Consider the following 26,126-nt stretch of genomic DNA (forward strand, 5'->3'; position numbering starts at 1 on the left):
GAACCGTTCGTTAGCCGTCATTCTTTGCGTCCTCTCTAAATTATATAAATTACCGAAGTATTTAGTTTTTATATAGGTCCCGTTCCGGCACCGATGAACACTCTTTGTGCAGTATTTTGAGACAAAAGACGATGAGAACAATGGGACGTCTATTTTTTCCGCCATCAGTAACAATGTCGATAAATTAAAACACAGTTGTAATTTGGCAGACATATTTATTTATACACGTTAAAGATCAGCGTCGTCATTTATAGCAATTCGTTTATTTACAAAATCGAGTGAAGGTACTAATTAATCACAAAAAAATAAATAAATTTAATTAAGCTCCTAACTTACGTCCTACTCGGATTTTGGTTGTCACAGAACCAAAATTTGTTTCAAATAACATATAATTTTGGTCTCTTTTATACTTTTGCACTACAAAAACGAAACTTAAGTTATTAAGTACAAGTGTTTAAAGCCTAACATCAACTTTAAACAAATCATTATGACACTACACTGTACGTAATATTACGTGTATGGCTAAGAAATTCTGAAAGACAATCAGAGGTATGGGTACGTAGCAATGGAATCAAAACTCATATTTTCTGGGAAAACCTTAATCGATACATCCACCCGTAACTTCTACAAATATCTGTCATAGGCCAAGAAAAATATAATTTCTCTGTTAAGTTTTTACAATAAATGTTTCCATTATTTACAAATACATACATAATTATGTTTATTGCTGAAGAAGACGTCGTAAAGTTCACTAGAATGAGTCAGAACCTCATCGAAACTATTATCGTAAAATATATCTAATAACTATGTTTAACTAAACGATAATAAGGACTAGTTGTAAAAATAGTTCTAGATATTTATACCGATTAGTCTAATAAACTTGATTCCGTATAACAATCCACTTCGATAACATTAAATAGAAATTTCGTTTTAAACTCCATCTTTACCGATATCAGTCCGAGAGCACTAAAACGAAACTTTATATTCCATGCTCTCGTGGTGGATCTCAATATCTTCTTAGAATACCAAAACGAATTGAAATTGAACATCGAAATCCGGTACACGCAATACAGTTATTTATTTACAAGCAGTATATAAATCAAGTCGTATTTTAGAAAATTATCATTTAGTTGCTATTTTTTTCTTAACATATGTACACAACTAATTTTTCTGGTGTTAACCTTACTGTGTTTCATAAATACATTTATAAGTAGTAACTTTTTAATTTACAATCGCCTAACTCTACGTACAAACAAAATTACATGGGTAATTTTTATTACAGCAGCATTTACATACAGTGTTCCAAAGTCCATTACAATGTACAACGTATAGTTACAGGCATTCCATAATAAATGCATTTAACTTTCACTTATTCTCTCTTTTAGAGTTTTAGAGTATCACAAACAGCACTTCTCTCCACTTGAACTACTTGTCTTTTACGGAGTTCGTCCAAATGCTTAGGAACTGAAGACGCGGTCTTCCACCGACAGCATATCGAAGCTGTGACGTCACACGACCACGTCACGTGGCACCGACTCGTTGGTCGATGTCTCTGGCACCAGCACCGGCTGGAAACAATGCGCGGCTGGAGCGAAATCCTCAACAAGCTTTCGCTTTAAAACAGAAGATGAACCAATGTACACGTTGGTACCTGGGAACGTTCCTCGTCGTCTCCGCCTCCATAGGATGGCAGCTAGTACAGCCAATCCAAATGCAATCATAGCTGATAAACAGCCTAATACTAGTTCAGAGTCAGGTGAACGTTCTGGTACACGTTCCCCTCTCATAGAGCTTACCAGAACGGACATCAGCCGGTCCCCTTCACTAACTTGAACATCCTGAACGCTTTCGGTTGAAACGCGTTGAGCTCTGCTGGTGTCGATAGTCATGGTCTCTGACCTCTCATTGTCAACACCCGGTGTCCGCGACACAAGCTCCACTTGAATGTGGTAGACCGTATCGGGCCACAGAGATAAAGTAACCCTGGTGGAATCCGTGAACAGATTGCCTTTCAGGCCTCCACCATCAACTTCCCAAGTAACTAAATATACTCCGCGTGCTATTCTTGGTTCCCATGCGATTTCACCAATAACTAAGACCTTTTGGTGAATGAGGGAAATCTCTTTTAGGGTCCATTTGTGTTCATCATGGTTGGAGGTGTTTGTATCGTGGGCTACCCACGTTTCATCAGGACTGTAGATGGTGACAAGTCCCAGTGGGTCGACAACAAGAACTCGTAGGAGGGCGCCCTCATTGTTTGAAGGTACCCGAGTTGCTAGAGCTTGAGTTTGAATGATCTGCCGCCAGGGGCCTTCAGCGGCACGACGCATAACGACGTACACGAGTGGCACGGGACGGGACGCGGCGCGGGGTGCTGGCGGTGGCCAGCGGGCAAGCGCTCCACTCACACGCATCACCCCCTCACCCTTTGTGTGGATGACAGGCTGAGTTTGAGACGCACGCGCTGCTTCCGAATGGAATTCACACGCGATCTTGCATCCAGGGAACTATAACAAAAAGGGAAATATTAGTATTCCTGATATTAAAAAGAATATGGTTATTGTTTGTCTTATGAAGTTGTCAACTTACACAAATATCTTTCTCGTCGCAGATGGCTCCCCAGACTTGGTAGTTGGACTGCAGCAGTTCACAATTTTCCCAACACTGCAACAACAAATACGTGTTGTACAAAACCATCAGATCACAAATTCGTCACAATTAAACAAGTCGTTTGAACTCCTGTGATTAATTATCTCGTTGGTCATTACGACAAATGAGTGGTGTGTACTGACATAGACAGATTCAAAAGTTAATGTTCATTCAAGAGACAAGTAGTGTCCTCAAACGGAATCTCTTTTTGTCAAATTAGTGTGTTATCGGATGGTCGACTTGAGAGTAGATACAGTCGTTTGTCATTACTTTTAGAAATGGGTCGGGATTGTTACTAACAGAGAAACATTTTATTTCACAAGAATAGGTCATAATTATCTTCAAATAGCTTCGCTTAAACGTAGTAGCAATTAACGAAGAGTATTTTTAGATCTAAAATAAAACTCTTTGTAGATTGTAATGAGATTCATTGTGTAGTCCTTAATCACTTTTGTGTCTGTTATTACTTTTTAATTAATATTTTCTAAAAATGCTTCCTTTGTTACTCTTGTAATTCAAAGTACTTTAATTTTATTAATATTCTTTTTCGTTTGATGAGAAAGCAATACATCTTGAGGATACGGACACATCCAGCCAAATTTGACTAGGGCGTCGCTCCGAATGCAGCATTTGTCATTGGAAACGCTCATTAGTTGGAGTTGACGTTAACTTGACGCCGCTCTCGCCTCGGTAAGCTTTAATAATTATAAGAACGGGCGAACCGCGATTATTAATTACTGGTATTGACAAAAGGTACCGTTGGAATCCACGTTTTGACTGGGAATTTATTGGTTTTAACACTGAACCCACAGATGTTTTGCAGCAAAAAGTCATTCATTCCTTTATTTATAGCAAAACAGTAGTAACGAGGCCAGTACTGATTGTTGGATAGAAGAAATAATGCTTGATAAAAGAGAAATCGACGGTAGTTATTATTTACGACTTTTGTGTCGTAAAACAAGAAAAACTATACATTAATAAAAAAAATTCTTACAATCATAATGTTCGAAGTTTACTGTTGATTTTATATTAGAAAAGCATTATCTGAAGCTTTAAAATGAACGTGAACAGACAGCAATCCGTAGTATCTACATGCATAGAGTAAGGAAGTTGCAATTAAAATTAAATGTTACAGCAAAACCAATTAGAAAATCTTTACGAGCTTCCTGAATGCAAACTTATAATTGCTGGGAATATAGTGAAGAAATTTAATAATGTACATTTACTATTTTAGTGAAGTTAATGAATTTAATAACTGCAAGTTTATTAGTGAGTCATTTCAATAGTATCTGTTCGATTTGTATTAATTTAATGATATTGGTAATACCTTAATTCTCTTTTCCAATTAACTCCGGATAACAAAAAGGATATTAATAATATTATAATTATTGAAGTACCATACACAATAAATAAACATAGTAAATAAGTTATTACGTTTGGTAATTAAATTTTTTCCTAGAAACAGTAAATATTATAGTGAGTGTAAGTGCTGTTTATAATTATTAATAATAAATTATACAGTGCGATATACATTGACTATTTACTAAAGAGGGTGAATACAAAGCTGTGTTGTATTAATTTTTAAAAAACTGCGTTTATGGTGTAGCTGGTAGTTATGTTATCTACAGCATGAAAACTGTCCACGTGGGTTATTTGACGAATGTATGTATCCTTTACAAACATAAAGCGACGTACAAATGACATTACTTGCATCTTACTTAGAAACAATTAATACTGTCCGTCTGTATAAACGGCAATGTTAAATTCGGCTGTAGTTTTTGACACACCGTAGATAGTATGACGTAGATAGGCCTAATATTTAAAAGAAGATCCTAGATATTCTTTGCGAAGATCCTATATATCCTATTTTGTAGATACTATAAGTAAATACAGGTAAAGTAAGTTTTTTAAGGAGTTCTTTAAATTAATAATATCTAGATAGTTTTTCCACTTACCATAAAACAGTCGGGGCCTTGCAAACACGAGGACTCCCCACCAGGCCGAGGCGCGGCGAACTGTGAACAAACATTAAAAATGTCACTCAAATTCAACTTTTATTACAAGACAGGAAAATTAATAAAAAATTAAACAATATCCTAACGATTATAGCCGTTTTATTACTCTATAATATAATTTTATTGTTTCTATTTAAAAATGTAGAGTGTGCTATTAAAATTCATCGTATTTTTTATTTCTCATTTATTTTTTAATGTCCTGGTGATTTTATGGCGTCCAAAAATATGTATTTTTATGCACAGTGTTTTTTTTATTAAGTTTATGACGAAACAGGTGGTTGTACCTGATTTGCAAGAGACAGAAATTTCAAAATCAACATGGAATCAATCCTTTAATAAGCCTCAATATGCAGTTTTTTTGACAATGAAATAGATATTGACAGGTGTGTACCTAATTTGCATTTTTATTGGCAATATAATATCAGTTTTGTCTTATTTTATAATTTAAATGAATAAAATATTACATCATAAAGAACAATTTAAAAAGATTTAACAATATATCATTTTTCTATGAGCAAATTAGCAATCAAAATATAAAAACGAACAATAAATTATGATTTATTAAAATATGTTTTATAAATGAATCATAATTCAATATGGCCGCCATTAATCCGATAGCCAAACAGCTAAACAGAAATCAAAACGCAATCGCATTTTAATTCCGACCAAACTCAATAAAGAGACGTTTAATTATTCGACGGGGGACCAATACATTACTCGTTATCGGAACACTGTTTCAAGAAGTTTAATGTACGGGTTAAAAAATAAAAGAAAATAAATGTTCGATTCAAGCAACCTGTTTAATGTATTTGATAAAAGTGACGGGCATCTGCCTACCGTCGCCGACGTCTGGACGGTCGCTTTAATTGCCTGATATGCCAATGGGAAGCTTTAGAACCACTGCATTGGCCCAAATGTCAAACGTTTTAATGTCGTGATGAAGAGTTTATAGCGAATGTGACGATTTTTGTTTTAATATATTTTTTCTTTTCGAAAATCGCATGTAATGGCCCGTAAAATATGTTTAATAACATTGTGCCCGATTCTATGACATTCAACTGTTTTCTGTCGCAGTAAAAGAGTTATTTATGGCCGTCAAATGAGTCAAAACAAACGAAGTTCTTGTAATTTACTTCGCCAGCCAATTTCCGAGAGTCATCTTTAGAGCTATTAAGCAAACAAACTTGTAGTTGATTAGAAAATATAATTGTTTCGTCATCATAATCACAGACGTTAAAATAACCTATTTCCTGAACGGATGTTATTATTGACATTAAGATAAATTCACTAGAGTTATAATTCCAGAGTGCACAATCTTCTATTTACGACTGTAATTATTAGAAGTAACCCATAAAACACTTTAGAAAGCAAGTAGCGAACAAAGAATAGCAAAGGAAAACAAAATTACTCTTTTAGGTCACTATCATTGCGGCTAATGATGCCAATCTGTGGCAGAGGCCATCAAACGACTCCGTCCATCCACCCGTTATTAGATGTAATCATCGTAATTTTTCACACAATTTATTTTTTCTACCGCGATACTACAGCTCAGGAGTGTTATTTCACGTCAACTAATGACAACAAAAAATACACTCGAGATTGAGTGCGCAATGCGCCGACAATAAAAACACCCGCTATATTTACAACATTCTTATTCTGACCGAACTTGAAAATAGGCCTCATAAATCAAATGAATTAAAGAGATACCTCGCTGAGGGCACCTCCGCTGTACGCTAATGTATTACTTAATTTTTAAACTCCATACTGGCTTTTACTGAATAACAGATAATCAACTTTCGCCTATCCAAATATGCAAACAACGAACTTCTAACCGATTCAATTATTACTAATATTGTATCGCACGACTTGGTCTTTGAGAGTTTGAAATATGAAAGTTAAACAAAACAAAACGACGTGAATATACTTCGGCAACTGCAAAGGGAAGTGAGTGAATAACGAATGACGGTGATTGAAAACACAGGCCGTCGAGTGGCCTCGTATTTGTGTTAGATGCCGCCGCAGATTACCCCTTTGTTAATCAAACAACGCTTATTGAATATTATTTAATTAATCTTCCGTATTTGACTTCGGATAACGACGTCCCAAAAACGGATCACTTAAATAAACTGAACGATGTAATCAATAGGAAAATTTAAATATAGAAAGATACAAGAAAGGGGCTTCGATCAAAAAAAAAAGGGTCGATAAACATTGTAACACCGGACTTAATAGTTATTTCGAGTGAACCGTTAATCTGAATAGAAAATTAGGGTTCAAGGATGTATTACAATTTAAAGGCGAGCCAGGATATTGCATACCGACACTTAAGAGTTTAAGAAATCCATTAAAGATAATCGTCAATAAGTCAGGCCCGGGGCTGCGGCCGAACAGGAACTAATCGATCGATGGGCACACACGGTCGTTTACAATCAATCCATCAGCGTTTATGTAACGCGCAACTACCGATGATCTTCATTTATCATTTTGTTTTGTGGGTAGCGAGCGCGCGCTCTTGGGGGTCAAACCAGAGGTCCGTACAAAATAAATTCCAGTGACTTACGAAATATGATATGTAAACAACTTTTTCTCCTTTAATCTAACGACATATCTTCGAGATTAATCACTTGTGCAATCGGTAGTTTGGAGTTGATTAACTTTTGATTTATTGGTTTGTACTGCAAAAGATTTATTGTAAATGTAAATAGCGGAGAGTTTTATTAAAATAGAGGTAGGAATCAATTAAAGTGTAACACAAATTGCGATGTTATCTGGAACAATAAACAATGGTGAGTGCGACATTTGCATGTAAGTTAGATAGGAGGAAAACATTAAATACCTAACAGCCTCCGTTGGCGAAAGAGGCAAAAACAGCATGAATTATGATTTCGCATAAAGATAAAATACAATCTAAGCTAGCGCGCCAAATGGCGAAGAAAAAATGAAATTTCTCTACAGAACAGATTGTAAGAGTTGAAGAGCGTAACAAGAAATAAGGGAACCTAGTGCCCGATGCGGATTACGATTAAACTGATGGAGCAAAAGAATTTATTGAATACGCTTCGAGTAAACCGAGCTGTTTTGTTATTTAGATGGTAATATAATTTGGTGTAAGTGGATGTTGAGCTTTGTCTTTGCAAAGTTATTTAAGTTCGATAAGTATTTACATTTTGAAGCTATATTAGGAACATAAGGTTGGACAACTCATAGTCAACAGAAATAGATTACAATTCTTGTAAGTACGTTTAGTTTCTTGAATTCCAAAACTACACTTCAAAACCCAAACTACGCGCCATAGAAAGCTACACTTCCAACGAAATGGATACAAATACCAAGGTTCTAATTCAGTTTTCAATTCAATTTAACGTTTCTCTATAAAAGTCGGTCAAAACTATCAGGCTTTAATACGGCATGTGAGTCCACAGCTACTGTGTACCTAGTCTTTCCTTACGGCGGTTGCCATTTTATTTGCACTGGTGTAGGTAAACTCTATTAGCGGCCCGTTTTTACAAGTAGAAATTCAATTTCATTCCCGTACGGTCTCAGGTTCTTACTGGAAAGTAGGTTAGTCGGACCAGACGGATAAAATAAATGAAATATTTGGTAGGACAGGCGGGTTTTTATTCGTATGTTGTTTTTGCGGTTCGTAGCTTCCGACTTGAAATTGATTTCGAGAGTCTCCTTTTTGTTTCCTGGTTTTTGTAAAACTATGTGGAAGGGACGTCGAGTAAAAAGATTTGGGGGATATGTTTGTATTGGCTAGTAGTATCTAAGTACATTTTACTTCATTGCAACATTTTTAAACTTAATTTGCCTATTATGTACTACGTAGACATGTGACCATGTACGCCTAAAAAGTAAAACGAAAAAAACGTTAAACTATCACAAAAACAACTTTGTAAAGAGGGTCACAAATAAAAACGCCATGTTTAAAAAGGTGTACACGCCGTACATCAAGGAACCTGCCTCCTAATTAGTGATACTCATAGTTTTATTTCGTTTTTTTCCAGGCATCAAGCAAGAACGTCTCGCGAGCATGTAGTATCATAATATACGATTAATGAAAAATATGTCGCCGGCGGCAATAAAAGATGGCATCGACATCATTAGGTACCAACGAAGATATGAATTTTTCATGAAATATGGACTGGCAGAGCTCTCGCACATCGCTTCGAGTAGAAAGGGCCGAGGTATCAACATTATTATTTCCATGAGTTCCATTCGTTGAACGACTTTTTGCGATTGTCTGACAGAAAACAACAATTTTATCTTGCCTTTAGAACAAGACCATAAAATGTTTCAAAGTCGTTGGAAAACGTGAGACGGAATTCATTATTCACTTTTGAAACAAAGAGTCTAATGTGAAACGGGGTGAATAGAAACATATGATTCGAGTGGGCTTGCACAAAAAGTACGATTCATAAGATACGGTCATAAAAATAATTCATTTTAATCAGTTATCGCAGACATCTTGGGTTGAAAGGAGCTAAATTAATTAATTATTTTATGTTTAAAATATTGAGTATTATAATATTACGTCAACCAAAAATATGCTAAACATGTTCCTATCAAAGTGTTGACCCATTTACTTATTATGAACACATCCTGTCAATTTACTTTATTGATGTTATATTAAAGCATCATTAAGTTTTTGTACGCATTGCCTCTCTGACGGACCGCCTATAATTATGATGATACGATCCCGCAGTCCTTAAACTATTTTTAAATTATAGCAAGACGATCTAAAAATCAACCTCGGTATTATAGGGATAATTTATATTATGAGGTCAATATCTTGATTGGCGCCCGCCACACAGTTTAAAGCTTTTAAAACAATTGGTTCTTCATTTAATGTAACAACTTGCCCTCTAAAGATACCCTTACAATAATTACGTATGGAAATAAAATTGTATGCTAAGCAAACGTCGTTCCCAGTCAAGACTATCTTTATTTGCATGTGGTACTCTGTAATTTCGCGATGATTACAGAGGAACGAACACTTTAACAGTTTATCCAGACGTGCATTTAAACAGGGACAATGTCGCTGCGACCCGCAAATCTCCGTAGAAAGCTGAATTAAATCAAGCTGCCACTGTCGACCTAACAATGATATAAATGGTCACAAACACGTACCAAATTTGATCATGCGGCGAATAAATTAAATGGGAACACAATCAAGGATTAAATTACTGCTTCATTCTGCCTCCCACACGAGCGGGCGTTGCGACACATGTGCGACACATCGCTTGCAGCCGACCGATGCGTGTTATGTATGTAGGTGCCTTAACATATAATATTGTGGCACATTGTGCGGCTCCGCGACCGCATATAAATGCGCTGAGAGCAAATAAAACGGTGCTATAATTTCAAATCATACGGACAGAGAATGGGTGTGGACGGCGCTCTCATTGTGTGGAAATGATGTAACCGCTATTAAAAGTGTGGGCCGTATCCCTTGAATATTTCTTGCAACGAAGACGTCGTAGGGTCATATCGGTATTTTATATCTTACCGGAGACAATAGCATACATTTCCAACAAGAAAACTGGCTCCGTACGTTAAGTGGTCGTGGGCCCGCATTTCAATATTCGCCCGATCTACCGGTATTGCTCTCTTGAACGATTATGTTATTAAATATTCCAAATCAAGATTGCCATCAATGATTTATGTGTCGAATAGACCTCTAATGATGGAGTGTATTATTAAAAATGCTTTGTTATTTCATTTCATATCATAAAGAAACTGATTTTTATGGACGGAGCCGTCCTATGTGACATATGAAACAACGACGATAAATTAAAAGCCTTTATGTAAAATAAAATGGCTACTTTTATAGCATACTAAAGCGTTTTAAAATTAGTCGTCTCAAGAAAATATTTGTTACTACTATAAAAATCCCAATTTATAAGATCTGTCATCCTCAGAATTCTATACTGATGAAATAATCTCAGATTATAACTGATTTATATCACTTCACTGTAGTAGTCACTAGTATACCGCCAACTAATACCAACAGGGGTTAAAGATATCGCGTATAGAGTTCAATGAACCTTCGTGTTAAACTAACAATTAACTACTAATACCCAATCTATTTCGTATCAAATCCCAGTCACAAATTATACCCCCTGAGATAAAGACGTGTAAAGGATTACAAGAAACTAAAATGTTCTGTTTAGTTTCGAGAACCCTTTGGTTTAGATGTTCGAATTTCTAACTAAATTTGGAACATTTCGGAGCTCGTAAAATAATTCGTGCACACAATAAACAACGTGTGGGTGTAACAAAAATAACATTATTGTAGTAGAAACGTCAAGTCAATAGAATTTACAGTACGTTGACAATATCGCTTATGACAGCTTATGAATTCTGATTAATGCAATTTCTGTTAAACCAAATCAAATTTTTCTTCGAAATCCATCGAATACGAAGGACATTCTTGTATCCGCGGGATAATATGATTCAATGTTATCCCTTTCCAACCAATGCCGTATTTTATGTCGCTATCCTTTTCGGGCCGAGGCTGTCGGTTTTTGTGAGTCTCAGAAGTTCCGTGGACCATGCGACAGATGTGCGCATGGTTGCGGTTGCTAACGAACCATGATTCAATCGGAATAATCTATAATATAAAATATCTTTGATTGTTTGACCGCTGCGTGCCTCTTTGACGTTCGTTTGACAAAGTAATTTTGATGACTGGTTTCATTCTTCATTCGTAATCTGACAAACAAGTCCTTTAATTTATTTGCTGTATCTTTATCTTGAACCATAAACAAATCGCAATATTTTATAGCAAATCGGGCGGAAACGTTGTAGATCAAGTCGCAGTCTTAGTTGTTGTTTTACAGACATAATGCATTCTTAGAACTCATTTCAGATAAAGCAAAGTATAATCAAGATTCAAGTTAGAAGGAAATCGTGTAGAATGCAGTCTCGATGCAAGGACCGTTACGAAGCGATATCGGCACCGAATCCGATTGCCGCAATGCGAAAATTATCCGCAACCGTAGAGTACAGTGGAGGCGTAAAGAGGTCTCAGAAATGGTTATGTTTTGCTATGTATCTGATTTAAGTTGTGACGTGTCGTTTATACTGCTTACATTGAGTTAGATGCGATCAGTTTATTTCTATTTTATGGTTATTCCATGTCAAATATAACTGAAATAATGACAGGAAACTTCACTATTTTAGCGCTTACGTTGTTATTTTATTTACATTTGCTACATTCGTTGCGGTGATATTATGAAAAACATTTTATTCGTGGAATGGTTTATTTTGTAACAGCTTTGCATTGCGTGAAAATAAATAACACAGAACTAATTAAATCGACACCATTATTCGAATACCAAGAAGCATGTACATTAAAATTGTTAATTCCAAACACGAATATGTCAAATATTGATTTACATTGACTGTAAACTCATTTGATTTTATTTAACATTGCATACCGCCTCTGCAGTTGAATAAAGCATTGTATTGCTCTATTAGATCATATTAGTATTATATTTTGTTCACGAACGTACTTATCGATCAGAAACGTGAACCATAGATATATCATTAGTCCGAATGTACAGTTGCACGAAACACTTAGGCCGATCTCACAATCTAAAGGGCACTTCCTTTGATCTAAGCCACCGATGAGAACGGTAACCATATCAAATCGAATATGATCTCTAATGAGATTAGCGCTACACTTTTTTCAAACAAACTGGGCCATGTTTTTTACGAGTGCGTTTACGGTCGGCGGCATAACTTAAAATTATCAAAGAACATATTTCAAAAGCATAAAATAAGAAGAGCAATTAAAATGCTCATAACCGGCTAGTAAATGGCTGCACAGAATAACAAATATTTATGTAGGCGGCCGAACAAACAGTAGCGTTAAAAGCAAAGACATGCGTTAATCCAAGACAAACAGGCTGAAAGAATTACAAGAGAGGGACACAAACACCATAAAGTCCTCTCTTTCCCGTAAGGTAAACATGAGTGCGTGAAGTGAGGTAATCCCTCCTAGGTGTAGCAGGGGCTATGTAGACCTATTAAGGCCGAGTACCTCCATTCAAAATGTAAATGGCTTACTTAGAAATTCTCTAGGAGATTAAGCTGCAATCTGCATGCGTATGGTAATTTTATACACATTGTCATTGGGTTACAATAAAACCGTTTATTTATAATATAGTGTCCAACACTATGTACCTACGTGAGTATTATTAATTCTGCATTTACATAAAGTTACTTGAAATGCGATAAAATTACAATAAATAATGTAGATGTGGTTAGAAAATTAAAACCCAGGAAGAATTTTATAAAAAAAGCATGGTGTTCCTCTTCGTTATTCTGCCCCTTAACGAACTAACATCCCGTGCGTCGCTAAGGTGGGCGTACATCAGACACTTAGGTACTCTAGTTTTGCCGCTAATTGTGACTCCACCTGTTTTAAGCTCTAGCGACTAGGAACAATCTTGTGTTAGCAAGTGCCTAGGGGAGGCATCAGCATGCACGTGTGTACATACCTTTATGAATCATTTATAGTATGCTTTCCTACATTGGCTCCTATGCGTGTGAATGTGACGTTCCATTGAACTTGACGTGATTTGCAAAATGGTATCTGATCGATTTGGTTTGAATTCGGAATAACAATTGCGGGCTGCCAGGAAATCGCGATTATGTTGTTTTGTGATATTGGATTGCCAGATTAGAATTTAATTGCCAAGTCAGATGTCGTGAATAATTGGTAGAATATTATATTTCTCAAATAAATAGAACGTAAAACTTTGAAAACTGTAATGTTATTACTTTACACTGAATGGGCATTTAATTTTATGTAGTCTAAAGTCGTATGAAATTACGTACTCGTAACAGTCACATAAATGTCTCGAAACATGAAACGGGCTTAAATTTTCATACAATCCGAACTAAACGGTGGAATACTAAACAATGAGTATTTATTACGGCTAACCGTGGGGACTCACAATACATACATAAAGTTCCCGCATTTACCTAGTTACTATAGGCAGATCTAACAAGACGAGAAAGCGTACCGTATACTCGGTAACTGGCTAACTTGCAGCCGCTTAATTTATAGCCAATTAAGTTAGTGTTAAGCTAAATAAACTGACATGAAGATAGCACAAGTAACCGTAATACAAAATACTCGCCCTCAGACGCTTAGCACAACCAACAAGTTTGTGTAGGCTCCGCGCTTAATGCTAAATCGCTGTCGACAAACCAACATTTTAAATAGCCCGGTTTATCTACAACGAGCTTTGATATTGCGGCACTGATGACAAGAACACGACTATTTGATTTATAATATTAACCACTGAGCTAGAAAGTGCCCCTTGGTATTACAGCTGTAGGCTTGTCTTTCATTATTGCTTATTGAATCGGCTTCCAAATGAGGATTAATAAGGATTTATGGTCGCAGAAACAGAATGAAATTTCCCATTGCAAAGTCGATTAAATATAGTTCATTTACTATTCATCTGTCGCGGTTCGCATTTGTTCTTCAATCTATTGAATAGCGATTTACTTCGCACAGCGCGTATTGCCGTCAGGTACGTGGCACCCAACTTCTCGAGCACCCCTTAAAATCATTTTACGTACAAACTTTTGAAATGACAAAGTTCTTAAAATGGTAAGTAAAAACTGAACTAAAGAAGCCAGATGCTGCAGACAGTTGGAAACAACTGGCCGGAGTTGCTTTATAAAAAGTTAGCTTTTAAAACCCTCGCTATAAATCAATAGAAAGGAGTTCAGAGGAAGTGGAAGCGCAACGCGGATATTTACGGTGATAGTACACTCGTTCTACATCCAACGCGATAAATCTTTGGGCCAGCACGCTTTGTAGCCCGACTTTATGGAAGTGCTAATCACTAATGTAATAGAACACGGTGTCTTACAAACTTCACTCGACGATACGACGACCGAGTCAACAATATCCGAGTGCTTTTTCTATCCACTCCAATTCCAGTTTAAAAACATTCGAATGTAAATCCAGTCCACCGCATTGTTTACTTGTAGAGCACTTTTCTTAAAAACTGTTTTAGAAATTGGAACGGTTTCTTTTCCTTTTATCGCGAATCTGGAGCTACGTAACGGTTTGATGCCAGAAAAGCGAATAAAAGCAGACGTTCGCCGGTATCGTAACATTTATTCACAATATCATAATATTATTCTTTACGAGAAGAAAAAACGGCCGAGACCTGTCCATTGTATGCTCGGAATTACGTAAAGATACTAAAGAAAGGGTAAGATTTTTTTTTATAAGATAAAATCGTCACGCTTCGATTGGTATCCAATTTACTTAGGAGAGGCCGCGGTCCGATGCTACCTGACGCTTTGTCGCGTGGTCACGCCAGCCGAGGCCCGAACCGTTTGTAAACGTAATAGCTTCTTATTTATGTTGGTACTTTCGAATTAAAATATTCGAGAGACGATATCTTGGTCTACAAAAACTACTATAAGATAACTTTGATGAGAATAAATTGGATTGCGTCCGCGACCGGGCGGTTGAACTTAATAGAAATACAGGTGAGGCTTTGAGTTAAATGTCAAATGAGTTGCGTCACGGACATGTAACCTCGCTTATGTAAGTAAGAGCTGAGTACATTAGGCTCTCAGCCGTACAAATATAAGCTTAGTAAAGCTTGTCATTAAGTAAAAGATCTTAAACACAACTCACGTTCAGTTTCAGTCCATTTCGCTAATTATGTTACGTAACTATTTCTTTGCGTATTTTGAGGTGCGAGGGCTCAAGCAAGGCCATGAAAGTGATGTTATTACCTAATTGGAGAAAAAAATGTTTGATTAAGTATTTTGTGTAGATTAATTTAGAAGTAGCTAAAATACTCAATTTAAGAGGCTAAATACTTAACCTTTTAAGTCGTAGTCCAGTTATTAACTTAATATTATAAACAATGCTTGCTTTTAAATTCTTAAATGAAAACCTACAAAAACATTTGTAATGTAAACACAAAACTTCCAAACCTTTGTCGAGATCCGCAAGACATCGCAATAACTGCGCATATAATTAGCGAAACAATACAATTTCTTTTCGAACAATTTTCATAAATATCGGACAAAGGCTTTTGAGAGTTTCCTTGAGAACATTAGGGGAAACAAAAGAGAGAAAAAAAGATTATCTACTTACCGAGTCTGACTAGCCACTTAGAGCATAAACGGTACTTAAATCAGCAAAAACAAAAGCCGACTAAGTAAATGCTTTTGCCTAGTGCCAGCACTTTGTACTTGTGTATCCTATTCTTATCTATGTCTGGACTAACTTTATCTAAGTAATACGAACAGGATTTAGGTGTAGCCTTCTTTTAGTTGGGCTAGATAAAATGTGGTGCAATTATCATAAATAATGGTTTCAGTACTGATATCTGGGGCTAAAGCTTTTACATACACATTATTTTTGCACTTAGTCTTCGTAAAATTACGTACTCAAGTTTACTTTTTTTATTAATTTATACGAAGTATGTACTGTCCCCATAAAATCCTCTAAGCTAAACGCGATATCATGGTATACATCAGCTCCTGACTCCTCGTGAACTCTATCAGAGATCTGCGCTTGGCAGACAGCCTGACACGCTCTCACTAGATACCGGGAATGAAAAATCACCTTTCAGATGCTGACCTACATCAAGTAAACTTCTCTTAACAATTTGAGAATATTTATTTACTTAATACTAAACCTTATAACTATATTGATACTTTAGAAAGACAACATTTATGTTCAAAAATGCACTTTAACGTCTGATGAATAGAATACAATTTGCAATACCTTAAGTATCTTCATAGTGTAATAATGAAACTTCTGCTTAGACATAGGTGTTTCTACGTTGCATCACAATCACAGCACTCGGTTCACTTTCATCCTGTCGCCATCTATGTCCAGTCATAAGGTTATCTAGATAACTATTACTTAATGCTATGCCTGTGTTGTTTGCTAAGTCTAAGCTAGCATTACGTGTTGTGAATGAGCCAATGAAACTCTTGTTACGAAAGAGTGTATTACAGAGAAGACCAATCAGAGTGACATCGTTTCAATACTACTCCTGTTAAAAAAAAACAAATATCTTTATTGCTAGTGCTAATGGAAGCCTGCAGGGACCTTTTATTATTACGATTTAAACCCCACTTAGTATTACAAGAGAAAAAGAAATGTACATACAATTATCTCACAGTAAATTCAGCCATGTCAATTATCGAACCACTTAACACTGGCCATAAAAATTAAAATGATAGCCATGTGTTTCTGTGGCGACCTCTTTGGACAATAACGTAACTGTCTCAAGTCTACATAACAGTCACATTACGAGTCCAAGTTAATGTTACCATAAAAATAAGTGAACCTCCTAATACAAGCATGAAAAGGCTTTATTGTTAAACATGAACCCTAATCGAGTGTTTAACAGTTAAAACTTAAACGTGTCAGTTAAAGTTTCCGTTACATGTCATGTTTTTTGTCTAAATTGGTTTCCTGTTATAACAAGCCATTGACATTGCTGTTCGGTATTAAAAATAAACAGATACAGATACTTCGTGGCGGTGTGCATTAAAATAATTTGATTGTGTGAGTTTTGAATGTCTGTTTTGTTCATGTTTATGATCTACTGAAAGAGGTCTTTAACTACGTTACAGGGTTTAATATACAAATTATTGATTTAGGAATTATTGTTAGTTTTAGATAAACTTTAGATTTTTAAGCTTACTAAATAGTGATATGGCCTTTCCTATAACCAAGTGTATGCTAAGCTTTTCTTATCTAAACTGAATTATTATATAACCAAACTTGATGGTAATTACCGTTGTGGATTGACACAAAAATATGCACCTATTTATTCAAATAATGTACAAAATATAATTTAATAAGTATAAATTTAAAAGTAGGTATAACAGAATACATGAGATGGTTACAATCTGAAACAGATTGTAAAAGTCGACACAGGCTGAGGGTCACTGTTGCAAGTAAATGGGTGGTAAGTTGGCAACCCGCCATAACCCAGTTATATAAATTTTAACCCACCGTATTTGTCTTAAATGTGCTTGCTTGTATATTTTGGCTCCGTAGTTGTTTTTCGTGTAATTAGTTTAATCTTTCGTACCTATATTCTTTCAAATAGTTCTTTTAAACATGCACCAGTAATTTTATTTAAACGGTCCACCGCTAATAGTTACTTAGAAACAATCATCGCGAAATTATTAAAAAGTAAATTGTAACAGAGAAACTAATAATATACAATTTAACGAGAGAACGTAAAGCAAAGACAATCCATTTAAGGCGGAGATATAAAATCGTTTAATTTTATCTGCTTACTTAAGGCCAAGATAAGGATAAGTGAACACACTGGCTCCGCAATTTATTACACTTTACAAAACCAATATAATCTTACTCCTGCAATTTTGTCTTGCATTATTTGCTGCTAATAAACCTTCAATATTATCTTTGAATAAATGTCAAAGTGCCATAAAGTAGGTTTCATAAATTATGGACTAATAAATCTGAATAGCGCTTCGATGCCGTATCGAGTCAGGATATTCACTGTGATATGGAGGTAAAGTCAGCTTTCTTAGATAAGTCGAGCTCAGTGCAACGCCGGCTCAGCTTGACAAATGGTGCTGTGACGTCACTACTACGTCTCGAGTTACAGAAGACAGCGATATTGAACGATCCCATACCTCTACAGGGAAAATTCGAGATTTATTGGTGTTATGAGAAACGAAAGGAAGATTTATATTGGAAAACTTGTTGCTAGATTAAAATTTCGTTGTTCTGATTGATTGGCTGCAAAATCGAGTGGAAGACACACAGCGTTTGTAAATGAAAACAAAAATATAATAAATGTTACAAACGTGTGATGTTTTACTTCGACAAAGTAAATTGAATGGTTGGAATTTAAAAAATGGTAAACAATAAAAACGCGAGATCTCAATGAAGCCATTAAGAACATTTAGCGACGTTCTATACAGATCGTAAACTACATCAGGTATCGTGCTTAGAATTTTAATAGAGCATTTTAATATAGTTCACAAACGGCAATAAAAATCACATAAACAGTTAACGATTGACCCACTAGGAGGTCCGCCACACCGATGGTATAAAAACCGTCCAGTCTGTGAAGACCTTCCGAACCAACATTGTTTTGTGTACAATGTCTTTTGCGTAAGGAAGATCTTTATAAAATGGTTGCAGTAAACCACTCGATGTATCAGATGTAGATGGGACTAAAGATAACGTCTATCATACTGTATGAAATATCGGAGAATTAATTATTAACAGACGTAATGCGATTAGCTATCGCGCATTCTCGCGGTAGCCATTGTAATCTGACTACTGAGAGGAGATTAAAAGAAAATTCCACAAGGGGAAATGTTTTGACATTATTTTGCACATCAGAGGTACTGCTTATGCAAAACGATTTTATGAAATGGTGTTTTAATGGATTGCCTTTGTATAACCACATAAATAAACTTAAAATATTTTTCAACAAAGTAATTTTCTTTCAACCATATCACCGGTTAATGATTCTAATCTAATTTCGCAATTTCTGGCAAGAGTTGATGGCACCAACTCAAAAACAACTAAGTATCTGATGGTCTCCAACTGTGCGGATATTCGGTCTACCGCGCTTACTACCGCGAACTCTTTTATCCGACTACAATAGGCTCTAAAATGTTAATAAAAAAAAACTGTATCAATATAACCGCTGTTCATTGACAACTTTTCCACCAATTTACCTTATTTATCTGGATATTTGTGCGTAGTGTGAAAGCCAATTAGAAAGGAAGTGCATCGGTCGCTCGTTCGCGAACAATAGCTTTGGCGGCCACTGGACACGTTCCATTACATGCCCACAATGGACAAATTATAAACAGTCCACTTGCCTCAATACAGGACACATCACTTCCTCTACCTATTGTCAGTTTTCTATACAATAACTTTTATTGAAATGACGCTAGAACGTGTCTTTTGCTAACATTCTATAGAGACGATTTATTTTTGTGAACGCGATTGTATTGTAGCAATAGCTACGTACGATTTCCGCTCTATAAAAGGTTCCGATATACAAGGAATCTCCGAATACCTTATCACAAAGAGTTTTTATTTCTGACTTGTGTCAGTTACTTATAATTGATGCCCATTCATGAATGCGGTTACTAACTTACGACTTGTGATGAATGGTGAGGAAGTTTCCAAATTACCTGCAACAAGAATACAATATTTATTAGCTATTTATAGGAAATTGGCAGATGTATTGAATATAATTATAGGAGGATACGGTAAAGAAGATTTGTATAGAGCATAAAAATCAATGAAATTCTTTGTATCGTTTGTACTTTTATCGTTTCAAGGTTCTTATAATATTGTTCCTAATTTTAGATTCTATGTTACTTAGTCTACTTTATAATATTCTAAAGGGAATACTCTTAGGTAAAGGGTAAGCATCAAAGGACACCGGAGGGTCGGTATGCCTTTACAGACCCTTTGTTCCCTGAACTACACTTAACCTAAGGAGAACTGTTGTAAAATCCGGATCGAAATTTCTGGAAACTGTATGAAAAAGATTAATTTTAAAAGTCTAAATCTAGGCTATAAAAAGAGGCAATTTATATCTATCGTTCATGTGAGCCGCACAAAAACTAGTGCTGTCATATAATGCTATCCATTTAGAAGACTGAACTCTGACAGACTGATTTGATTCGATAGATAATACATTTATATTGGAACTGATTCCTTTATGATTGATGCATTCCGGTCCATCAGAATTCGAAGGAAAGAACTGAGAGATAAATCTTAATACAAAGATTATCTTATGCCGCTGGTAATAGGACTTAGATTCCGAAGTCTGATAAATTCAATGTATGCCGATTTATATCAATTACGTGCGACTGATTTAGTTTCTCGATTAAATTAAGTTGTATCTTGTTTTGCTGCCGTATTTAAAGTTTACCCTGCCTAGGGCAAAAGGCGTGTGTAATAAATATCCTATCCTAATATATTATTCTAAGTGTCTGTTTGTATAGTATTCGATTATGTGTTCTTGAATTAATATTTTAACTAGTTTATTGATCGCAATAACTAATAACTTTATTATGATAGGTACACTGATATTGACTTTATTTGGTAAGAATTTAAGATACAATTTAGATAAATTGTAATGATATGACAATGACATACATAGATATGTATAGCTTTGTTTCTAATTTGAATTAATTTCTGAATTGTTGAATTAAAAATTACCTAACATACTGTTAGAAAAGTTTGAAAAAGGCACTTAGCAAAACTATTTTCACAAATATTTCTCCAAGCACACAATTATAGCATACAAAAGATGCTACTGATATTACAAAAGGAAGAGATGCCTCAAAGCACATTGACGTTAGAACATAGACAGTTGCTCCACATAAAGTAGAAGCAACACTTGAACTGGTTATTGAAGCCACATGTAAAGAAGCTCATCTTGTTTAAATACATACTCTAGCGGTAAGCGGCGAACACATCCGTTGTGGGTATTAGCAAACACATTTCCTTTAATTAGAATGTACGTTCTACAGTTTGCAATCTAGACTAAAAGGTTATTGTTGAACGAAATTGAAATTGTACCAACAAAACTATTCAACATGTACCGGCAAAATGATATACCGAAATGGTAGATTTATTTAATTATATTATCGACCTTATTACATATTTAATACAGTTGAATCTGTACTAACTCGCATGACAATACAAAATATTCATGCTCCAATTTATAAAGACGATTCTTCAGTCCACATCACATTCTTCATCGATTAGACGTATCATTAGCAGCTGCTGTCAAAAATTGAAGGCAAAATATCATACAGCTATTTGATTCCTTTACAAACACGACCCTTTGTCATTATTAGCATGGGTACCATATTTTATGGGTACTATAACCACAAAAAAAAATAAAGATGAATAGAAGAATTTTCGAAGGAAGGTCGTTCGCAATATTTCGAGTAAATAGTCAAATATAAAGATGTTCAGCCAAATGTGTAAGTTTTAAACGAGGAAGGAAAGATAAACGATTATAAAAATTGTATAATACCAATCGTTATCTTTAATTTCATAAACTGAGTTTATTACAAAGAGAATTTTGTTGGTCCAGTAGGCAGTAGTGCATAATATGGTAGGTGACATTTTTTATTTTAATGTCCCTCTTATTATTTTAAAATATTAGACGTGTATTTTTTTTCTTACGGATACAAATACTTTTGAAGATATATCAATTTGAAATATCGCGTAACGTCACTTCTATGTACATTTTATACGTAAAAATGATGTATTTACTTCCACTTCTAAACTTTGATTCGTTATATCAAAGTATAAAAAAATACGTGTCTAATATTTTCATACCCCGTCATCATCCCTATCATTAAAGTATGAGGTTGATTTTCACAATAGATTAGATATAAAACAATAATATTGACATTTCGGTATCAACAAACGGAGGAACTTTTACATAAACGGGAGTCCACATTCTCTAATCAGTATCTACACCACTTTGCTACTTTAGTAGAGTAGTTACAAGTAACTTTGTCTTAGACGTAGCTTGTTATAGCGTATATGTTAGACTATTAGTACTCATTTGCAGTATGAACACTGAACAGGGCTTGTACAGGTCACTGCACTGATCTACCGTTATCTTAGTTCTCCATTCTAACACTGGTTATGGGATTAGGATTATTGAATTAGATATGAAGTATTGTCAGAGAGCGTGCCCTTTGTTATGAGTAAATTGCAATTTCCTTTGTCTGTTCGTCTCTACCGTGAAGATTATGAACTATGCAAAAAGGGATTTGAGGGATTATTTTGTTTGTTAGTTTATGTTTTTTTTTCAAATCCTTTTAACAAACCGTTTACAAGTTTAGAGTCTCATTGATTGGATGGTAAAAAAAATGTTATTCAGTTTTGTAGGTCGGCACTTGCCAGTTTTGGACAATATTTATTTGTTATTGTGTTTGTAAGCGATATAATAATGAGGTAAATCAAAGCTTACATATTTTTCTATTGAAACTTTCATTTAGAATTTGATTTATGTTTATCAAAGGAACGAATTTCTCAAACTACGTCACGGACCAAAGATCAGTAAACAATAAAAAGAAAACTATAGATATATTTCTAATTACAATTATCTTAACTATAAAGCAAATTGCTTTGTTAAAGTGATTGATGATCCCAATAATACATATCTAATGACCACGGTACACCTTCTGAACAAATATTTAGTTGCAAGGAAATTTGACAGCAATGATGTATGGGCTCGCTACTTATTATTGTAGCTTTGTTTTATTGCTCTGTCTCGTTTTATTTCTATTAAAAAGAAAGGGACGGATTTATTTTATGTTCATTTAAAAACGCATGAGTACATTTCTCTTCGTTTTATTTATCTTGAATCATTTATTTATCATGAATATCTTGAGTGATCCGTTAGTCTGATGGTCTGTAGGTACTGCTAGCTAAGAGGTAGGTAAAGGTACGTAGAGTAAGCAACACTCAAATATACAATACCACAACTAACGATAAATTCATAGTCTATATAACATAATAGAAAATGTTTACTGTGGTAGTAATATAATTATGTAGTTACTACACCTTTATATACTACTGTCGCGAAATAGAGATGTCATACTAAAATAATATTACCAATCTAAATCAATTTTTAACAAAATTCATTTAGCTAGATATACGAATATTCCAGGTCTCATTATTCCTTCAAAAATGCCAAGCGCAAAAAACGTCTCTCATTAATTAAAAATTGGCTAACCAAATATTAACCTAATGAACTTTTTATATAAAAATCAATGGTCAATTGTGCGTTTAACCGCAAAGATTCTAATGAGAAGATTAATCACAAAATAAACTATCGCAGACGCATTGTAACGTCTGTTTTTTGTCCACGAAACGTAACAATGACCAGTGATCAGTAGATGCCAGATCTTTTTGTATGCCATCATTTATCATTACGCCAGTAGTAAGCAGACTTTACTCATGAATTCCACATTTTCCAAACGTTACATAATCAGAAAGAATATTTATTTAATTAACAAATTATGTCATGATTGCCTCGTTGGTCAAGTGGTCGCAAGTGCGATTGCCGGACAAGGGGCCTCACGGGTCTGCCAAAGTATTACAGAGCATTTTTCGGTTTTTCGAAAATTTCTCAGTATTAAGCATGGAGTCTGGAATTGTGCCTATTATATTATGGCAATAACATGGGAGTTATAACACAAATGGTGAAAAGTGGGTATACCTATTATGTATAGCGGCATTACGTGCCGTAATGTGCACCTCTGCCTACTCCTTCGGGGATAAAATGCGTGACGTTGTTGTTGTTGTCATAATTTAAGAATATGAATATGTAAGAATTAAACAGAAATAGTTCTGAAATTATACCGCTACTAAACTAACAATGTTTTCATAACAGAACAAATATTATCACAGTCCTTTCAAAATCAAACAAATGTAAACAAGCAACTAAATATAGAAAATGTCGTCCTTGTTTCTATAATACACAAAGAAACTTGTATCAGTTTCTCACTTATTGTTAGTAGTTCGTAAACACTGAGCTACCTCTGAAAGGGCGAGCAAAGTTCAACTAAGTAAAGGATCTAATTTTCATGAGACATCGAACCGTGATGTAACCACTAAGGAGATTAGGCACTTGTTACTTCGACCGCCCTTGGACGAATTCCCTTAATAATGTGTCGGGTAAAGGGTCTTTGAATGCGGAATTAGTGGTCAGTAGAGCTTTTAGGTTGAACAATATTCAAATACCTTTGCCAGTAAACTATATTGATTGTACTAAGTTTTGTTATTAATCAGTAAAATAGCATTAGTGGTTTTCCAAGAATCGGCATGAAAAAATTACCATTACGTAGACCCAGGAATGAATCTTCTAAATTGGATGGCTTCTGTAGAAAGTACATATTATAAATGATGAATTTTTGCACTCCTTGCTATTGAAAAAGGTTTCAATTTCTGCCAACCTCTTCGAATATAATCGATATGATATCGCGTTATACGATTTAATAACTCACAAAATCGTTCATCTTTAAAATTAAATGTGAGCTTGCATTACACCATTAAAGTTTAATGTGCAACTTGTGCAAGTTGTCCGACTATCACGGCACGTGTCCAGGCGCGCGCCACCTGCGCATGATCATGAATATCAGCGGATTGTATGACAATTATACAAACCAGCTATTGAACCATCGCCATATTAATATGGAGTCAATGACTTTCTGATTGTTACAACGTTGCAACCTTTGCAGGCCACATTATGCAAATTATATACGCAAACAAGAAATACTCAGATCAAATACCCCTTTACCCGTTTAATTAAAATAAAACCTTTTAAATAATTTATGCAATCCAACGTTGCGTAAAGACTCCACGGCGCAACAATAAGAATACTTCATTCCAAACTTGACGTCACATAAAGTCGTGGGCGAGGAAGACAGCGCGAATAAAAACAAAATCTTTTTTTAATTTAAAGCGAAGAGACAATGAGCAAACACAGCTGGCGGAATGCAAAACGAAACTGAATAAAGGGAGAAATCCACGAGTTGTGACATTAGCCGAAGCAATCCTCGGTAGCTCCGAACAGTCGAGTAATTTATGTGGAAACAAAGTGTCGGGGATAAAAGAATTGTCACGTCACGTGCGATAAACGAGAGCCAGGACAGCGAGAAGAAAGACTTGGGCGTCCGCGGTGAGGGGTTGCGACGAGCGGCAGAAAAGCTTTTTATTTAGTGTGCAGATAAGTACGAACAGGACAACGGACGTCTGACGCAGCCCGATAGCCTCCCCAGATACTCCTTACGACATCAGATAAGCCGAGAAGCCGTCCTCGGGCAACTGAGAAAGGAAACGCGACTGCTCAAGATGTATTATTGTTGTGACTATTGCCCACCATAAACTCAACCGCAGATCCTTAATTAACAAGCAACGGAACTGTATCGAGTGGCGTCGCGTCCGCAGCTATAAAACTGTGTACGAATGGCTCACTTAGGAGTGCGCTTCCATGCTTTCCAATAAATATGTCCGATTAACACGATTCATGGCCAAAAACAGCGATATTTAGGAGTCAATTAAGAATAAACACGTTGGAACGCCCGGCGTGTCTCGCGTAAAACGTAACTAATAGCCGTTTAGATGGCAACACCGAACAGCAGGAAGCCATGTTGAGAAAACCTGTGGCACTTGCACCGCGGGCGCCGCCGACCGCGGCCGTGTTTACGACACTTCTCCTGTTCTTATTGATTGAATTCGCCACAAATTAAAAGGTTTATTGCCCTATTCTGTAAAGTTTCCTCTGTTTTCTTTTTTGTTTTTGTTCATAAACTTTGCATTACGATCCTCGAGTTTCTAAAGAACGTAAATTTTAGTTACACCTTTTAGGCACTAAATGTTGGTAGAATGTACCTACTCGTACAGTG

The 26,126-nt window shown here is 35.5% G+C and overlaps 1 protein-coding gene across 5 annotated transcripts in view; it reads right to left on the bottom strand.

Moving 5' to 3' along the window:
• The window catches only part of LOC118267555 (uncharacterized), a 54,799-nt gene that overhangs the window by 17,982 nt on the left and 10,691 nt on the right, over window positions 1-26,126 (bottom strand). The window contains exons 2-4 of one of the 5 annotated variants that reach the window (XR_007705340.1): window positions 4,605-4,664; window positions 2,590-2,664; window positions 937-2,507 (exon numbers count right to left, since the gene is read on the bottom strand). The exons of 1 other annotated variant lie outside the window; for it this stretch is intronic. Coding sequence is in view for 3 of the 4 variants with exons in the window: in XM_035581617.2 (XP_035437510.1) it covers window positions 1,509-2,507; window positions 2,590-2,664; window positions 4,605-4,664 (1,134 nt within the window). In the remaining variant the exon portion in view is untranslated. Of the gene's footprint in view, window positions 1-195; window positions 2,508-2,589; window positions 2,665-4,604; window positions 4,665-26,126 lie in introns of those variants that run through there. 3 more of the 5 variants (XM_035581617.2, XM_050694051.1, XM_050694050.1) reach the window with 3 other exon arrangements.

This window comes from Spodoptera frugiperda, chromosome 6, assembly GCF_023101765.2.
Source record: "Spodoptera frugiperda isolate SF20-4 chromosome 6, AGI-APGP_CSIRO_Sfru_2.0, whole genome shotgun sequence".
Classification (NCBI taxonomy): Eukaryota; Metazoa; Arthropoda; class Insecta; order Lepidoptera; family Noctuidae; genus Spodoptera; species Spodoptera frugiperda.